This window comes from Salmo salar, chromosome ssa16 (genome assembly GCF_905237065.1).
Source record: "Salmo salar chromosome ssa16, Ssal_v3.1, whole genome shotgun sequence".
NCBI classification, from domain to species: domain Eukaryota; kingdom Metazoa; phylum Chordata; class Actinopteri; order Salmoniformes; family Salmonidae; genus Salmo; species Salmo salar.
Genome location: NC_059457.1, coordinates 57,446,886 through 57,465,957, shown reverse-complemented (window position 1 = coordinate 57,465,957; position 19,072 = coordinate 57,446,886). Strand labels below are relative to the sequence as shown.

The following is a 19,072-nucleotide window of genomic DNA, read 5'->3' as shown; positions in this document are numbered from 1 at the left end:
CCAGGACAGGACAGGATGGATAGGATTTACCAGGACAGGACAGGATGGATAGGATTTACCAGGACAGGACAGGATGGATAGGATTTACCAGGACAGGACAGGATGGATAGGATTTACCAGGACAGGACAGGATGGATAGGATTTACCAGGACAGGATAGGATGGATAGGATTTACCAGGACAGGATAGGATGGATAGGATTTACCAGGACAGGACAGGATGGATAGGATTTACCAGGACAGGACAGGATGGATAGGATTTACCAGGACAGGACAGGATCGGCAGGCTGGTTATTGTCTGACATGGGCCCAGTGCTATTGATACAAGCATGGCAACAGGACATGTGGAATATACTCACAAATCAGAGGAAATGACCAGTACCTTGCTCACTGTAATAACACACTATACACCTTTAAACAGACCTGACAAACACACCCTCTTTGCTCCAGTGAGTCTGTAAGAGAATGACACAGGGATAATATCTCGTTCGCGTCCAAAATGTCATCCTATTCCCTAAGTAGTGCGCTACATGGGGATTAGGGTGCCATTTTTTTGGGACACAACCAAGGACCATGGAGGGAGAAACTCCCATTGCAAACAGTGGTGAATTATTATAACATCAGTGAAGAGGTCAATGTAAAGCTCCTGGAATGCCCAAGGGAATCAATCATCCATAGCCAAAGAATCTGGTGAAATGTGGATTTTACTGGCTGTTTGTACATTAAGCTAAGTAATTAAGTTAGAGAACGGTAAATCAGATGAGCTGTAGAAGAGAGTCACGGTGTTGTATAAACTTTATCAACACTGGAACGGCAGGAACAAATTTGGCACGCTAACTAGGTAGGAAATCAACCCTAAGCTGATTGGAATGACAGAACTACCATTTACACATGAACACTTTTCTACTGAAACGTACAGAAAACTAAACTAACAAAACCCCAACATTTTCAAAATTGACCTCTGAAAATACATTTTAAATTAGCATCAAAACATATCCTTCTGACTATTAAATTATTATATAAAACTACTTCAAATTTGTAAATAGGTTGAAATGAATGTAAACAAAGAAACATAAAAGAAATGAAGTAGAAATTCTAGTCTAGTTAAAACCAGAGCGTGGACTATAAGGAATGCCCAAGGGAAGATTAGACACCAGATGAAAAATTATTTATAATGTGACTTCATATCTATAACTAAGGCACAACTGCAAACTATGATTAAGTAATCAAGTAGTAATGTGCATTCAAAGATTCTAGCTAAAGCATTGTTTAAAAGCCAATGTTTCCCCGTGCCAGGCAGTATCCCAGCTTGTTCTGGTTCCCGATGAAGGACATCAGACCCACGTAGGACTCGATGAGCAGGGGCTGGTTCAGCACCAGGACCCCGTTGGCCTTCCCCGGGATGGGCTTCTTAAGGTGGGCCTTCTGGGCTGCCTCCGTCAGCTGCTCACGGAAGCTCTGGATCTGAGAGAGGGAGGGAGGAAAAAGGGAGGGAGGGAGAGGAAGGGAGGGAGGAAAGAGGGAGGGAGATTGAGGAAGGGAGGAAGAGAGAGGAAGGGAGAGAGAGGAAGGGAGGGAGGGAAAAGGGAGGGAGGGAGAGGAAGGGAGGGAGGAAAGAGGGAGGGAGGGAGAGGAACGGAGGGAGGAAAGAGGGAGGAAGAGAGAGGTAGGAAAGAGGGAGGGAGAGAGAGGAAGGGAGGGAGGAAAGAGGGAGGGAGAGAGAGGAAGGGAGGTAGGAAAGAGGGAGGAAGAGAGAGGAAGAGAGGTAGGAAAGAGGGAGGGAGAGAGAGGAAGGGAGGGAGAAAAGAGGGAGGGAGAGAGAGGAAGGGAGGGAGGAGAGAGGGAGGGAAGAGGGAGGGAGAGAGAGGAAGGGAGGTAAGAGGGAGGGAGAGAGAGGAAGGGAGGGAGAGAGAGGAGTAAACAGACCGCATTGACAAACTGTTAAAAACAGTAGTTTGTCGACCAACTGCCTCTGACCAAAGAACATTATCCGTCATTTTTTCTGTTAATTTCCAGACAACTCATTGGAATTGCAGCTTCTCGTCAACACCCAGCAGGAGGTTACTAACACAGTGGACACCCGCTGCTTTTTACTGTTGAACAGTCTGGAGTGTTTTCTATATAAGAGAGGGAAGGAGAGAGGGAAGGAGAGAGGGAAGGAGAGAGGGAAGGCAGGGTGGCTCCATCCCATCAAAACATGAAAAACATCCCAGTGGTAGAAACCCCCAACCCACTCTGTAATGTAACCCAACCCACTCTGTAACGTAACCCAACCCACTCTGTAACATAACCCAACCTACTCTGTAATGTAGCCCAACCCACTCTGTAATGTAACCCAACCCACTCTGTAATGTAACCCAACCCACTCTGTAATGTAACCCAACCCACTCTGTAATATAACCCAACCTACTCTGTAATGTAACCCAACCCACTCTGTAATGTAACCCTACCCACTCTGTAATGTAACCCTACCCACTCTGTAATGTAACCCAACCCACTCTGTAATGTAACCCAACCCACTCTGTAATATAACCCAACCCACTCTGTAATGTAACCCACTCTGTAATGTAACCCAACCCACTCTGTAATGTAACCCAACCCACTCTGTAATGTAACCCAACCCACTCTGTAATGTAACCCAACCCACTCTGTAATGTAACCCAACCCACTCTGTAATATAACCCAACCCACTCTGTAATGTAACCCAACCTACTCTGTAATGTAACCCAACCCACTCTGTAATGTAACCCAACCCACTCTGTAATGTAACCCAACCCACTCTGTAATGTAACCCAACCCACTCTGTAATATAACCCAACCCACTCTGTAATGTAACCCAACCCACTCTGTAATGTAACCCAACCCACTCTGTAATGTAACCCAACCCACGCTGTAATGTAACCCAACCCACTCTGTAATGTAACCCAACCCACTCTGTAATGTAACCCAACCCACTCTGTAATGTAACCCAACCCACTCTGTAATGTAGCCCAACCCACTCTGTAATGTAGCCCAACCCACTCTGTAATGTAGCCCAACCCACTCTGTAATGTAACCCAACCCACTCTGTAATGTAACCCAACCCACTCTGTAATGTAACCCACTCTGTAATGTAACCCACTCTGTAATGTAACCCACTCTGTAATGTAGCCCAACCCACTCTGTAATGTAGCCCAACCCACTCTGTAATGTAGCCCAACCCACTCTGTAATGTAGCCCAACCCACTCTGTAATGTAACCCAACCCACTCTGTAATGTAACACTACCCACTCTGTAATGTAACCCAACCCACGCTGTAATGTAACCCAACCCACTCTGTAATGTAACCCAACCCACTCTGTAATGTAGCCCAACCCACTCTGTAATGTAGCCCAACCCACTCTGTAACGTAACCCAACCCACTCTGTAACGTAACCCAACCCACTCTGTAACGTAACCCAACCCACTCTGTAACGTAACCCAACCCACTCTGTAATGTAACCCAACCCACTCTGTAATGTAACCCAAACAACTCTGTAATATAACCCAACCCACTCTGTAATGTAACCCAACCCACTCTGTAATATAACCCAACCCACTCTGTAATGTAACCCAACCCACTCTGTAATGTAACCCAACCCACTCTGTAATGTAGCCCAACCCACTCTGTAATGTAGCCCAACCCACTCTGTAATGTAACCCAACCCACTCTGTAATGTAGCCCAACCCACTCTGTAATGTAGCCCAACCCACTCTGTAATGTAGCCCAACCCACTCTGTAATGTAACCCAACCCACTCTGTAATGTAACCCAACCCACTCTGTAATGTAACCCAACCCACTCTGTAATGTAACCCACTCTGTAATGTAACCCACTCTGTAATGTAGCCCAACCCACTCTGTAATGTAGCCCAACCCACTCTGTAATGTAGCCCAACCCACTCTGTAATGTAGCCCAACCCACTCTGTAATGTAACCCAACCCACTCTGTAATGTAACACTACCCACTCTGTAATGTAACCCAACCCACGCTGTAATGTAACCCAACCCACTCTGTAATGTAACCCAACCCACTCTGTAATGTAGCCCAACCCACTCTGTAATGTAGCCCAACCCACTCTGTAATGTAACCCAACCCACTCTGTAACGTAACCCAACCCACTCTGTAACGTAACCCAACCCACTCTGTAATGTAACCCAACCCACTCTGTAATGTAACCCAACCCACTCTGTAATGTAACCCAAACAACTCTGTAATATAACCCAACCCACTCTGTAATGTAACCCAACCCACTCTGTAATGTAACCCAACCCACTCTGTAATGTAGCCCAACCCACTCTGTAATGTAGCCCAACCCACTCTGTAATGTAGCCCAACCCACTCTGTAATGTAACCCAACCCACTCTGTAATGTAACCCAACCCACTCTGTAATGTAACCCAACCCACTCTGTAATGTAACCCAACCCACTCTGTAATGTAACCCACTCTGTAATGTAACCCAACCCACTCTGTAATGTAACCCACTCTGTAATGTAACCCAACCCACTCTGTAATGTAACCCAACCCACTCTGTAATGTAACCCAACCCACTCTGTAATATAACCCAACCCACTCTGTAATGTAACCCAACCCACTCTGTAATGTAACCCAACCCACTCTGTAATGTAACCCAACCCACTCTGTAATGTAGCCCAACCCACTCTGTAATGTAGCCCAACCCACTCTGTAATGTAACCCAACCCACTCTGTAATGTAACCCAACCCACTCTGTAATGTAACCCACTCTGTAATGTTACCCAACCCACTCTGTAATGTAACCCAACCCACTCTGTAATATAACCCAACCCACTCTGTAATGTAACCCAACCCACTCTGTAATGTAACCCAACCCACTCTGTAATGTAACCCTCTGTTGCAACTTCCTGTGAGCTTTTCCTGAATATTTATATTAAGGTTTGCTGAGCTGTGTAGGACATCTTGTATTTCAGTTGATTGGGTCCCAATACAGTTTATTCAAATGACATCAATTAGCCTATCAGAAGCTTCTAAAGCCATGACATCATTGTCTGGAATTTTCCAAGCTGTTTAAAGGCACAGTCAACTTAGTGTATGTAAACTTCTGACCCACTGGAATTGTGATACAGTGAATTATAAGTGAAATAATCTGTCTGTCAACAATTGTTGGAAAAATTGACTTGTGTCATGCACGAAGTAGATGTCCTAACCGATTTGCCAAACGTTTGTTAATAAGACATTTTGTGGAGTGGTTGAAAAAACGAGTTTTAATGACTCCAACCTAAGTGTATGTAAACTTCCCACTTCAACTGTATATCTGGGAATCACTGACTAAGAAATGTGTACCAGGATGTGATGTCGCATTTCAACATTTCAGTGGAAAGGAGAGGTGCCGGGCCCATTAGCATACCTTGCTGATTAACCATATGAAAAGAAAGAGTATTTTGAGGGAAGGTGATTACACAATGTACAGTATGATATACGTGTTTATTCATATAAAAGCACAATGGTTGCATTTTCTGGTGCAATTCATAATGCTGACCCTATCAAAATCATATTAAATGATACCTTGAACTCTATAAATCTACCTTTTGAAAATGTGACGATGCAGTACACCTACACATACATCTACAAATACATCTACAAATACATCTACATCTACAAATACACCTACATATAAACCTTGGTATGAAAGAGCAGGCTACATGCTAGCTACATCACTGCTCCGCTGATGTTTTGCATAGTATAGTATGGTAAGCTATCCCAGGAGGATTTGGGGCTAGCTGCCTGACCTACTGCTGTTGTCCTCAGGTTACAGGACAGAGATAACTACTGCTGTTGTCCTCAGGCTACAGGACAGACAGATCTACTGCTGTTGTCCTCAGGCTACAGGACAGACAGATCTACTGCTGTTGTCTTCAGGCTACAGGACTGTTGTCCTCAGGCTACAGGACTGTTGTCCTCAGGCTACAGGACAGAGATAACTACTGCTGTTGTCCTCAGGCTACAGGACAGAGAGATCTACTGCTGTTGTCCTCAGGCTACAGGACAGACAGATCTACTGCTGTTGTCCTCAGGCTACAGGACAGACATAACTACTGCTGTTGTCCTCAGGCTACAGGACAGACAGATCTACTGCTGTTGTCCTCAGGCTACAGGACAGACAGAACTACTGCTGTTGTCCTCAGGCTACAGGACAGAGAGATCTACTGCTGTTGTCCTCAGGCTACAGGACAGAGATAACTACTGCTGTTGTCCTCAGGCTACAGGACAGAGAGATCTACTGCTGTTGTCCTCAGGCTACAGGACAGAGATAACTACTGCTGTTGTCCTCAGGCTACAGGATAGACAGATCTACTGCTGTTGTCCTCAGGCTACAGGACAGACAGATCTACTGCTGTTGTCCTCAGGCTACAGGAAAGGGAGAACTACTGCTGTTGTCCTCAGGCTACAGGACAGGGAGAACTACTGCTGTTGTCCTCAGGCTACAGGACAGACAAATCTACTGCTGTTGTCTTCAGGCTACAGGACTGTTGTCCTCAGGCTACAGGACAGAGATAACTACTGCTGTTGTCCTCAGGCTACAGGACAGAGAGATCTACTGCTGTTGTCCTCAGGCTACAGGACAGACAGATCTACTGCTGTTGTCCTCAGGCTACAGGACATACAGAACTACTGCTGTTGTCCTCAGGCTACAGGACAGACAGATCTACTGCTGTTGTCCTCAGGCTACAGGACAGCGATAACAACTGCTGTTGTCCTCAGGCTACAGGACAGAGATCTACTGCTGTTGTCCTCAGGCTACAGGACAGAGAGATCTACTGCTGTTGTCCTCAGGCTACAGGACAGAGAGATCTACTGCTGTTGTTCCCAGGCTACAGGACAGAGAGATCTACTGCTGTTGTCCTCAGGCTACAGGACAGAGATAACTACTGCTGTTGTCCTCAGGCTACAGGACAGAGAGATCTACTGCTGTTGTCCTCAGGCTACAGGACAGAGAGATCTACTGCTGTTGTCCTCAGGCTACAGGACAGAGAGATCTACTGCTGTTGTCCCCAGGCTACAGGACAGAGAGATCTACTGCTGTTGTCCTCAGGCTACAGGACAGAGATAACTACTGCTGTTGTCCTCAGGCTACAGGACAGAGAGAACTACTGCTGTTGTCCTCAGGCTACAGGACTGTTTTCTTCAGGCTACAGGACTGTTGTCCTCAGGCTACAGGACAGACAGATCTACTGCTGTTGTCCTCAGGCTACAGGACAGAGATAACTACTGCTGTTGTCCTCAGGCTACAGGACAGAGAGATCTACTGCTGTTGTCCTCAGGCTACAGGACAGAGAGATCTACTGCTGTTGTCCTCAGGCTACAGGACTGTTGTCCTCAGGCTACAGGACAGAGATAACTACTGCTGTTGTCCTCAGGCTACAGGACAGACAGAACTACTGCTGCTGTCCTCAGGCTACAGGACAGACAGATCTACTGTTGTTGTCCTCAGGCTACAGGACAGACAGAACTACTGCTGTTGTCCTCAGGCTACAGGACAGACAGATCTACTGCTGTTGTCCTCAGGCTACAGGACAGACAGAACTACTGTTGTTGTCCTCAGGCTACAGGACAGACAGAACTACTGCTGTTGTCCTCAGGCTACAGGACAGACAGATCTACTGCTGTTGTCATGTATGTTGGAGATAGAGCCCATAAACTTCTACCCTACAACAGATGGATACCGGAGCTGAAATCTACTTCACAGAGGGCATTGAACTTGTGGTTTATGTCCTGACAGGGTGCAGGGTAGTAGGAAAGGGTGATAGGGTGGTAGGATGGTAGGGTGGTAAGGTGGTAGGATGGTAGGGTGGTAAAGTGGTAGGGTGGTAGGATGGTAGGATAGTAGGGTGGTAAGGTGGTAGGATGGTAGGATAGTAGGGTGGTAAGGTGGTAGGATGGTAGGGTGGTAGGATGGTAAGGTGGTAGGGTGGTAGGATGGTAGGGTGGTAAAGTGGTAGGGTGGTAGGATGGTAGGATAGTAGGGTGGTAAGGTGGTAGGATGGTAGGATGGTAGGGTGGTAAGGTGGTAGGGTGGTAGAGTGGTAGTGTGGTAGGATGGTAGGATAGTAGGGTGGTAAGGTGGTAGGGTGGTAGGGTTGTAGGATGGTAAGGTGGTAGGATGGTAGGGTGGTAAGGTGGTAGATTGGTAGGCTTGTAGTAGGATAGGGTGGTAGGATGGTAGGATAGTAGGGTGGTAGGATGGTAGGGTGGTAGTGTGGTAGGATGGTAGGATAGTAGGGTGGTAGGATGGTAGGATGGTAGTGTGGTAGGATGGTAGTGTGGTAGGATGGTAGGATGGTAAGGTGGTGGGATGGTAGGGTGGTAGGATGGTAGTGTGGTAGGATGGTAGGATGGTAGGGTGGTAGGATGGTGGTAAGGTAAGGTGGTAGGCTTGTAGTAGGATAGGGTGGTAGGTTGGTAAGGTGGTAGGATGGTAGTGTGGTAGGGTGGTAGGATGGTAAGGTGGTAGGATGGTAGGCTTGTAGTAGGATAGGGTGGTAGGATGGTAGGGTGGTAGTGTGGTAAGGTGGTAGGATGGTAAGGTGGTAGGATGGTAGTGTGGTAGGATGGTAGTGTGGTAGGATGGTAGATCTTGTAGTAGGATAGGGTGGTAGGATGGTAGGGTGGTAGTGTGGTAAGGTGGTAGGGTGGTAAGGTGGTAGTGTGGTAGGGAGGTAGGATGGTAGGGTGGTAAGGTGGTAGGATGGTAGTGTGGTAGTGGTAGTGTGGTAGGGTGGTAGGATGGTAGGATGGTAGAGTGGTAGTGTGGTAGGACGGTAAAGTGGTAGGGCAGTAGGATGGTAGGATGATAAGGTGGTAGGATGGTAGGATGGTAAGGTGGTAGGGTGGTAGTGTGGTAGGACAGTAAAGTGGTAGGGCGGTAGGATGGTAGGCTTGTAGTAGGATAGGGTGGTAGGATGGTAGGATGATAGGCTTGTAGTAGGATAGGGTGGTAGGATGGTAGAATGGTAGGATGGTAGTGTGGTAGGATGGTAAAGTGGTAGGGCAGTAGGATGGTAGAATGGTAAGGTGGTAGGATGGTAAGGTGGTAGGGTGGTAGTGTGGTAGGACAGTAAAATGGTAGGGCGGTAGGCTTGTAGTAGGATAGGGTGGTAGGATGGTAGGATGGTAGGGTGGTAGGATGGTAGGCTTGTAGTAGGATAGGGTGGTAGGATGGTAGGGTGGTAGGATGGTAGGATGGTAGGCTTGTAGTAGGATAGGGTGGTAGGATGGTAGGATGGTAGGGTGGTAGTGTGGTAGGACGGTAAAGTGGTAGGTCAGTAGGATGGTAGGGTGGTAGGATACTCACCTCACAGAGAGCAGTGAACCTGTGGTCTATGTTCCTGACAGGGTGATAGGTAAAGGTGCTGAATGGATAGTCTGTAGTGAACGGGTTCCATTTAGACAAGAACGAGGGTTCCCTTAGCCGGTCCCAGAACACACGCACACCCTCTCCTTCTCTCCTGGAAACACAGAAACAACATTATCACACCCTCTCCTTCTCTCCTGGAAACACAGGAACAACATTATCACACCCTCTCCTTCTCTCCTGGAAACACAGGAACAACATTATCACACCCTCTCCTTCTCTCCTGGAAACACAGGAACAACATTATCACAACACACCCTCTCCTCCTCTCCTGGAAACACAGAAACAACATTATCACACCCTCTCCTTCTCTCCTGGAAACACAGGAACAACATTATCACACCCTCTCCTTCTCTCCTGGAAACACAGGAACAACATTATCACAACACACCCTCTCCTTCTCTCCTGGAAACACAGGAACAACATTATCACACCCTCTCCTTCTCTCCTGGAAACACAGGAACAACATTATCACACCCTCTCCTTCTCTCCTGGAAACACAGGAACAACATTATCACACCCTCTCCTTCTCTCCTGGAAACACAGGAACAACATTATCACAACACACCCTCTCCTTCTCTCCTGGAAACAACATTATCACAACACACCCTCTCATTCTCTCCTGAAAACAACATGATCACAACACACCCTCTCCTTCTCTCCTGGAAACACAGAAACAACATTATCACAACACACCCTCTCATTCTCTCCTGGAAACACAGAAACAACATTATCACACCCTCTCATTCTCTCCTGGAAACACAGAAACAACATTATCACAACACACCCTCTCATTCTCTCCTGAAAACAACATTATCACAACACACCCTCTCATTCTCTCCTGAAAACACAGAAACAGAAAACCAGCCGGTTAAAGGATACAGACAGACACCCTCTCCTCTCCTCCAGTCCTGAAGGAAAGCATAGACGAAAGCAACACAATCAGTCCAGCTGGTAGAGAATGATACTTGCACCGCCAGGATAGTGGGTTCGATTTTCCGGGACCACCCAAACATAAAATGTATGAACACATTACTATAATACGCTTTGGATAAAAGAGTCAAGTTAAAATGTCATATATTATATACAGTATTTTTTTTATAACATTATGAAACCATAAACAAAAACAAACAAACAACAACAATAAACAACAACAACAACCAGTCAACACAAACAACAACAATAAACAACAACAACATTATGAAACCATAAACAAAAACAAACAAACAAACAACAACCAGTCAACACAAACAACAACAATAAACAACAACAACCAGTCAACACAAACAACAACAATAAACAACAACAACCAGTCAACACAGACAACAACAATAAACAACAACAACCAGTCAACACAGACAACAACAATAAACAATAAACAACCAGTCAACACAGACAACAACAATAAACAAACAACAACCAGTCAACTACACATGTATATTTATCATCTGATTTCAATCATATTTATTCTGTCACAAAACATCAAAATCAAAACTTGATGTTTCCACATTCTAAATATGTTCCCCTCTTTTTCAGAAGTAAACAGGAAGCTCAGTCTTATCATTGGTCTATTACTAAACATTACTATCATGTTGAAACATTACAGCAGTTTCTCTCTGGCCATAACCGGAAATCTATCTCAACGGTCAGTCTTCCTGCCTGGACAGTCTTCCTGCCTGGCCCATATGGATGTGATAGACTAGGATACTATCTGCCTGGACAGTCTTCCTGCCTGGACAGTCTTCCTGCCTGGACAGTCTTCCTGCCTGGACAGTCTTCCTGTCTGGACAGTCTTCCTGCCAGGACAGTCTTCCTGCCAGGACAGTCTTCCTGCCTGCCTTGGACAGTCTTCCTGCCTGGCCCATATGGATGTGATAGACTAGGATACTATCTGCCTGGACAGTCTTCCTGCCTGGACAGTCTTCCTGCCTGGACAGTCTTCCTGCCTGGACAGTCTTCCTGCCTGGCCTGTATGGATGTGATAGACTAAGATACTATATGAATGGACAGTCTTCCTGTCTGGCCCGTATGAATGGACAGTCTTCCTGCATGTTGAAAAGTAATCTTTCGATATATCATTTTCTTACATTTAGTTTTGTAATTGACTAAAACAAGCAGAGAAAATTGTGCTTGAAAAATATTGTTGTTGTTGTTGTTGTTGCTGTGAGCCAATGGACTAACCGAGGTAACCACAGGTTGAGAGGTACCTGTCTAACCGAACACAGAGGGTGTTCTGTAATGGAATCCTCTCCAACATAATCCAGGTAGAATCAGGCATTTCCCAAGGCAGCAGATTTTAAAACAGGCAATTCCCAGGGCAGCATGTTTTTCAACAGGCATTCCTCAGGGCAGCAGATTTTAAAACAGGCATTCCCCAAGGCAGCAGATTTTAAAACAGGCATTCCCCAAGGCAGCAGATTTTAAAACAGGCATTCCCCAAGGCAGCAGATTTTTCAACAGGCATTTCCCAGGGCAGCAGATTTTTAAACAGGCATTTCCCAGGGCAGCAGATTTTAAAACAGGCATTCCCCAAGGCCGCAGCTTTTAAAACAGGCATTCCCCAGGGCAGCAGATTTTTAAACAGGCATTCCCCAGGGCAGAAGATTTCTAAACAGGCATTGCCCAGGGCAGCAGATTTTTCAACAGACATATCCCAGGGCAGCAGATTTTTCAACAGGCATTGCCCAGGGAAGCAGATTTTTCAACAGGCATTTTCCAGGGCAGCAGATTTTTCAATCTTTTACTAATGACTTGAGACTGGCTCTGAGTAAAAGCAGTGTGTCTGTGTATGCTGATGACTCAGTACTATACCCATCAGCTACCACAGCAAGTAAAATCACTGAAATACTTAAAGAGCTGCAGTTAGTTTCAGAGTGGGTGGCAAGAAATAAGTTAGTCCTAAATATTTCTAAAACTAAAAGCATTGTATTTAGGACAAATCATTCACTAAACACTAAACCTCAACTACGTCGTTTAATAAATAATGTGGTAATTGAGCAAGTTGAGGAGACTAAACTGCTTGGAGTAACCCTGGATTGTAAACTGTCATGGTCAAAACATATTGATACAACAGTAGCTAAGATGGGGAGAAGTCTGTCCATACTAAAGCTCTGCTCTGCCTTCTTAACAACACTATCAACAAGGCAGGTCCTACAGGCCCTAGTTTCTACCTTCTTAACAACACTATCAACAAGGCAGGTCCTACAGGCCCTAGTTTCTACCTTCTTAACAACACTATCAACAAGGCAGGTCCTACAGGCCCTAGTTTCTACCTTCTTAACAACACCATCAACAAGGCAGGTCCTACAGGCCCTAGTTTCTACCTTCTTAACAACACCATCAACAAGGCAGGTCCTACAGGCCCTAGTTTCTACCTTCTTAACAACACCATCAACAAGGCAGGTCCTACAGGCCCTAGTTTCTACCTTCTTAACAACACCATCAACAAGGCAGGTCCTACAGGCCCTAGTTTCTACCTTCTTAACAACACTATCAACAAGGCAGGTCCTACAGGCCCTAGTTTCTACCTTCTTAACAACACTATCAACAAGGCAGGTCCTACAGGCCCTAGTTTCTACCTTCTTAACAACACTATCAACAAGGCAGGTCCTACAGGCCCTAGTTTCTACCTTCTTAACAACACTATCAACAAGGCAGGTCCTACAGGCCCTAGTTTCTACCTTCTTAACAACACTATCAACAAGGCAGGTCCTACAGGCCCTAGTTTTGTCGCACCTGGACTACTGTTCAGTCGTGTGGTCAGGTGCCACAAAGAACAGGGCAGCACATCTGGCCCTTGGATGGACACAGAGAGCTAACATTAATAATATGCATGTCAATCTCTCCTGGCTCAAAGTGGAGGAGAGATTGACTTCATCACTACTTGTATTTATGAGAAGTACTGACATGTTGAAAGCACCGAGCTGTCTGTTTAAACTACGGACACCCATCCATACCCCACAAGACATGCCACCAGAGGTCTCTTCACAGTCCCCAAGTCCAGAACAGACTATGGGAGGAGCACAGTACTACATAGAGCCATGACTACATGGAACTCTATTCCACATCACTGATGCAGCAGGGGAATCAGATAAAGCAGTAAAACCATTTTTTTTTTAACGTATAAATATAAACCTTATTGAACAGCGTGAACTGTGAAGAGTCACACACACGGGTTCAAACACACTACACACAGTATACACACGCACCACACACACACTATACACACACTATACACACACGGGTTCAAACACACTACACACAGTATACACACGCACCACACACACACTATACACACACTACACACACAACACACACACACTACACACAGTATACACACGCACCACACACACACTACACACACTATACACACTTACACACGCACCACACACACACTATACACACCCTCTACACACACGTAACATACACACCTCTATACACACACACACTATACACACCACTATACACACACACACACACACACACACACACACACACACACACACACACACACACACACACACACACACACACACACACACACACACACACACACGTAACATACACACTATACACACACACACTATACACACTATACACACACACGTAACATACACTCTATACACACACACACAACATACACACTATACACACACACACTATACACACACTTAACATACACACTATACACACACTTAACATACACACTATACACACACTTCATGTATTGTGAAATCTGTTGGATAATGTATTTTAAAGTAAAAAAATTGTATTATAAACTAATGGGGATCCATAATAAACCCCAGGAAGAGTAGCTGCTGCCTTGGCAGGAACTAATGGGGATCCATAATAAACCCCAGGAAGAGTAGCTGCTGCCTTGGCAGGAACTAATGGGGATCCATAATAAACCCCAGGAAGAGTAGCTGCTGCCTTGGCAGGAACTAATGGGGATCCATAATAAACCCCAGGAAGAGTAGCTGCTGCCTTGGCAGGAACTAATGGGGATCCATAATAAACCCCAGGAAGAGTAGCTGCTGCCTTGACAGGAACTAATGGGGATCCATAATAAACCCCAGGAAGAGTAGCTGCTGCCTTGGCAGGAACTAACGGGGATCCATAATAAACCCCAGGAAGAGTAGCTGCTGTCTTGGCAGGAACTAATGGGGATCCATAATAAACCCCAGGAAGAGTAGCCGCTGCCTTGGCAGGAACTAATGGGGATCCATAATAAACCCCAGGGAGAGTAGCCGCTGCCTTGGCAGGAAGTAATGGGGATACATAATATTCCCCAGGAAGAGTAGCCGCTGCTTTGGCAGGAACTAATGGGGATCCATAATAAACCCCAGGAAGAGTAGCTGCTGCCTTGACAGGAACTAATGGGGATCCATAATAAACCCCAGGAAGAGTAGCTGCTGCCTTGGCAGGAACTAATGGGGATCCATAATAAACCCCAGGAAGAGTAGCTGCTGCCTTGGCAGGAACTAATGGGGATCCATAATAAACCCCAGGAAGAGTAGCCGCTGCCTTGGCAGGAACTAAATGGGGATCCATAATAAACCCCAGGAAGAGTAGCTGCTGCCTTGACAGGAACTAATGGGGATCCATAATAAACCCCAGGAAGAGTAGCCGCTGCCTTGGCAGGAACTAAATGGGGATCCATAATAAACCCCAGGAAAAGTAGCTGCTGCTGACTAGCTGGGAGCCTTGATTGCAAATAGGTCTACTTGACCTTAGATACCTCCGGCCCTGCAGCAGTAGCAGTGTAACTAACACAGCCTGTCAGTGACTAACCTATAACAGTACAACAGCCTCCCAGTCTGTCACTAACCTAGCTACTACCTCCAGGGCTCATACTTTACTGCATGTGTTTACGAGGCTTACAGGCAAACTAGCTACAGCATATTTCTCCCTCCAACTTTTTTTCTTTGCCAGTTTCTTTCTCTTGACATTTTAAGAAAATCTCTCTCTCTCTCTCTCTCTCTCTCTCTCTCTCTCTCTCTCTCTCTCTCTCTCTCTCTCTCTCTCTCTCTCTCTCTCTCTCTCTCTCTCTCTCTCTCTCTCTCTCTCTCTCTCTCTCTCTCTCTCTCTCTCTCTCTCTCTCTCTCTCTCTCTTATATATATATATATATATATATGTATGTATATATGAAAAGGCCTTGAAGGCATATCTTTACACAGCTAGGCTCAGTAAACAGAGCCCCTACTAACCCTGTAGAGTCTGAGAGGTAAACAGAGCCCCTACTAACCCTGTAGAGTCTGAGAGGTAAACAGAGCCCCTACTAACCCTGTAGAGTCTGAGAGGTAAACAGAGCCCCTACTAACCCTGTAGAGTCTGAGAGGTAAACAGAGCCCCTACTAACCCTGTAGAGTCTGAGAGGTAAACAGAGCCCCTACTAACCCTGTAGAGTCTGAGAGGTAAACAGAGCCCTACTAACCCCGTAGAGTCTGCATTCCCTACATAGAGCACTACTTTTGACAAGATCCTCATTGTTTAAAATGACATGATGTTGGCACTTCCCTGTATGCAGTGGAGATCTAGCGTTCACAGTAGCCTTTACAGTTCCTCTATCAATCACTATCTGGATTCTAGTGCACACATATTAAACAACAGCTCTTCAAGGTATCAACGTCTGCCAGTAACTGCCATTGTGATACTTGGTCTTTGTGCCAAATGGTAGCCTATTACCTTCACAGTGCACTACTTTTGATCATGACCCATAGGGTGTCAAAAGCAGTGCACTATATATTCCTCCGCTCTCCAACCTCTTATCCCTCTGCTCCCTCTCCCCAATCTCTCCCCTCCTTCCCCTCTTCTCCCCCTCTGTTCTGCTCCCTCCCTCCCTTCTTTCCCTCTGCTCCCTCCCTCTCTCTCTCTCCTCTCTCCCTCCCCTCTCCACCCTGCTCCCTCTTTCCCCTCTGCTCCCTCTCCTCTTTCCCCTCTGCTCCCTCTCCCCTCCTTTCTCTCTGCTCCCTCACTCTCTCCCTCCCCTCTGCTCCCTCTCCTCTTTCCCCTCTGCTCCCTCTCCCCTCCTTTCTCTCTGCTCCCTCACTCTCTCCCTCCCCTCTGCTTCCTCTCTCTCCTCTGCTCCCTCACTCTCTCCCTCCCCTCTGCTTCCTCTCTCTCCTCTCTCTCCCCTCTTCTCCCCTCCTACCCCTCTGCTCCTTCCCTCTCTCCTCTCTTCCGCCCCTCCTACCCCTCTGCTCCCTCTCCTCTCTCCCTCAGCTCCCTCTCTCACCCCTCCCTCCTTCCCATCTGCTCCCCCTTCACTCTCTCCTCTTTCCCGCTCTCTCCTCTCTGCTCCCGCTCGCCCCCCCGATGCGCCTCCTCTCCCCCATCATCCCTCGTCTCCCCTCTGGTCCCCCTCTCCCCTCTGGTCCCCCCTCTGGTCCCCCGTCTCCCCTCTGGTCCCCCTCTGGTCCCCCGTCTCCCCTCTGGTCCCCCCTCTGGTCCCCCGTCTCCCCTCTGGTCCCCCCTCTGGTCCCCCCGTCTCCCCTCTGGTCCCCCTCTCCCCTCTGGTCCCCCTCTCCCCTCTGGTCCCCCTCTGGTCCCCCTCTCCCCTCTGGTCCCCCTCTCCCCTCTGGTCCCCCCTCTGGTCCCCCGTCTCCCCTCTGGTCCCCCTCTCCCCTCTGGTCCCCCTCTGGTCCCCCTCTCCCCTCTGGTCCCCCTCTCCCCTCTGGTCCCCCTCTGGTCCCCCTCTCCCCCATAAATTAACTCACTAACATTCCCTCACTTACTCTCTTGGACAGCCCTGTGTATTTTTTCTTCTGATTTTCTCAGAAATGAATATATTACGTAATTTAGCGATGAACTGCTCGCTCAGGTAACAGTAAACGATTGGTTTCCCTGTTACTCATTAATCGTTGTAGCTCAGGGATGACTGGGTGTTCGCAAACAGTGGTGCTTTGTTTTCCAGTGAATTCAAAGATTCATTCTACCTGGTGAAAACATATTTCATCTTTATTTGCCCAGGGAAGTCCCTTGGCATAAATACATTTATTTTTTTTAATTAATTTTTTTACGAGGGAGACCTGATGGCAGCTGGTTACATAGTCAAATATATAACAAGGTACATATAGGATTCTCTCGTGTAAATGATAGTGTAAATGATAGTGTATGTTGTAGTGTATATTGTAGTGTAAATTGCATGAGCAAATAGACAAATCCCTCTGAGCTAGAGTTCAGGGTGTGTCTATTTGCAGATGGGATCTCAGCAGGGCGGTGTCTCTCTCTCTCTCACACACACACACACACACACACACACACACACACACACACACACACACACACACACACACACACACACACACACACACGTTCAAATCTAACTCCCTTTCCATAGCCGCGGGAAGTAGGGGTGCTGGAAATGTTGAAGCACCCCCTGGTGTTGAAATGGTAAAACTGCGAGAATGTGTGTCTTTACAGTAAAATATATACTGCTCAAAAAAATAAAGGGAACACTTAAATAACACATCCTAGATCTGAATGAAAGAAATAATCTTATTAAATACTTTTTTCTTTACATAGTTGAATGTGCTGACAACAAAATCACACAAAAATAATCAATGGAAATCCAATTTATCAACCCATGGAGGTCTGGATTTGGAGTCACACTCAAAATGAAAGTGGAAAATCACACTACAGGCTGATCCAACTTTGATGTAATGTTCTTAAAACAAGTCAAAATGAGGCTCAGTAGTGTGTGTGGCCTCCACGTGCCGGTATGACCTCCCTACAACGCCTGGGCATGCTCCTGATGAGGTGGCAGATGGTCTCCTGAGGGATCTCCTCCCAGACCTGGACTAAAGCATCCGCCAACTCCTGGACAGTCTGTGGTGCAACGTGGCGTTGGTGGATGGAGTGAGACATGATGTCCCAGATGTGCTCAATTGGATTCAGGTCTGGGGAACGGGCGGGACAGTCCATAGCATCAATGCCTTCCTCTTGCAGGAACTGCTGACACACTCCAGCCACATGAGGTCTAGCATTGTCTTGCATTAGGAGGAACCCAGGGCCAACCGCACCAGCATATGGTCTCACAAGGGGTCTGAGGATCTCATCTCGGTACCTAATGGCAGTCAGGCTACCTCTGGCGAGCACGTGGAGGGCTGTGCGGCCCTCCAAAGAAATGCCACCCCACACCATGACTGACCCACCGCCAAACCGGTCATGCTGGAGGATGTTGCAGGCAGCAGAACGTTCTCCACGGCGTCTCCAGACTCTGTCACGTCTGTCACGTGCTCAGTGTGAACCTGCTTTCATCTGTGAAGACAGGGCGCCAGTGGCGAATTTGCCAATCTTGGTGTTCTCTGGCAAATGCCAAACGTCCTGCACGGTGTTGGGCTGTAAGCACAACCCCCACCTGTGGACGTTGGGCCCTCATACCACCCTCATGGAGTCTGTTTCTGACCGTTTGAGCAGACACATGCACATTTGTGGCCTGCTGGAGGTCATTTTGCAGGCCTCTGGCAGTGCTCCTCCTTGCACAAAGGCGGAGGTAGCGGTCCTGCTGCTGGGTTGTTGCCCTCCTACGACCTCCTCCACATCTCCTGATGTACTGGCCTGTCTCCTGGTAGCGCCTCCATGCTCTGGACACTATGCTGACAGACACAGCAAACCTTCTTGCTACAGCTCGCATTGATGTGCCATCCTGGATGAGCTGCACTA

The 19,072-nt window shown here is 46.9% G+C and overlaps 1 protein-coding gene across 1 annotated transcript in view; it reads right to left on the bottom strand.

The window, feature by feature from the left end:
• Positions 1–775: 775 nt before the first annotated feature.
• tprg1 (tumor protein p63 regulated 1) overlaps positions 776–19,072 on the bottom strand; it is a 63,449-nt gene continuing 45,152 nt past the window's right edge. The window contains exons 5-6 of the mRNA XM_045697478.1: positions 9,349–9,502; positions 776–1,462 (exon numbers count right to left, since the gene is read on the bottom strand). Of these exons, the coding sequence (XP_045553434.1) occupies positions 1,268–1,462; positions 9,349–9,502 (349 nt within the window). The 3' untranslated portion in view covers positions 776–1,267. The remainder of the gene's footprint in view (positions 1,463–9,348; positions 9,503–19,072) is intronic.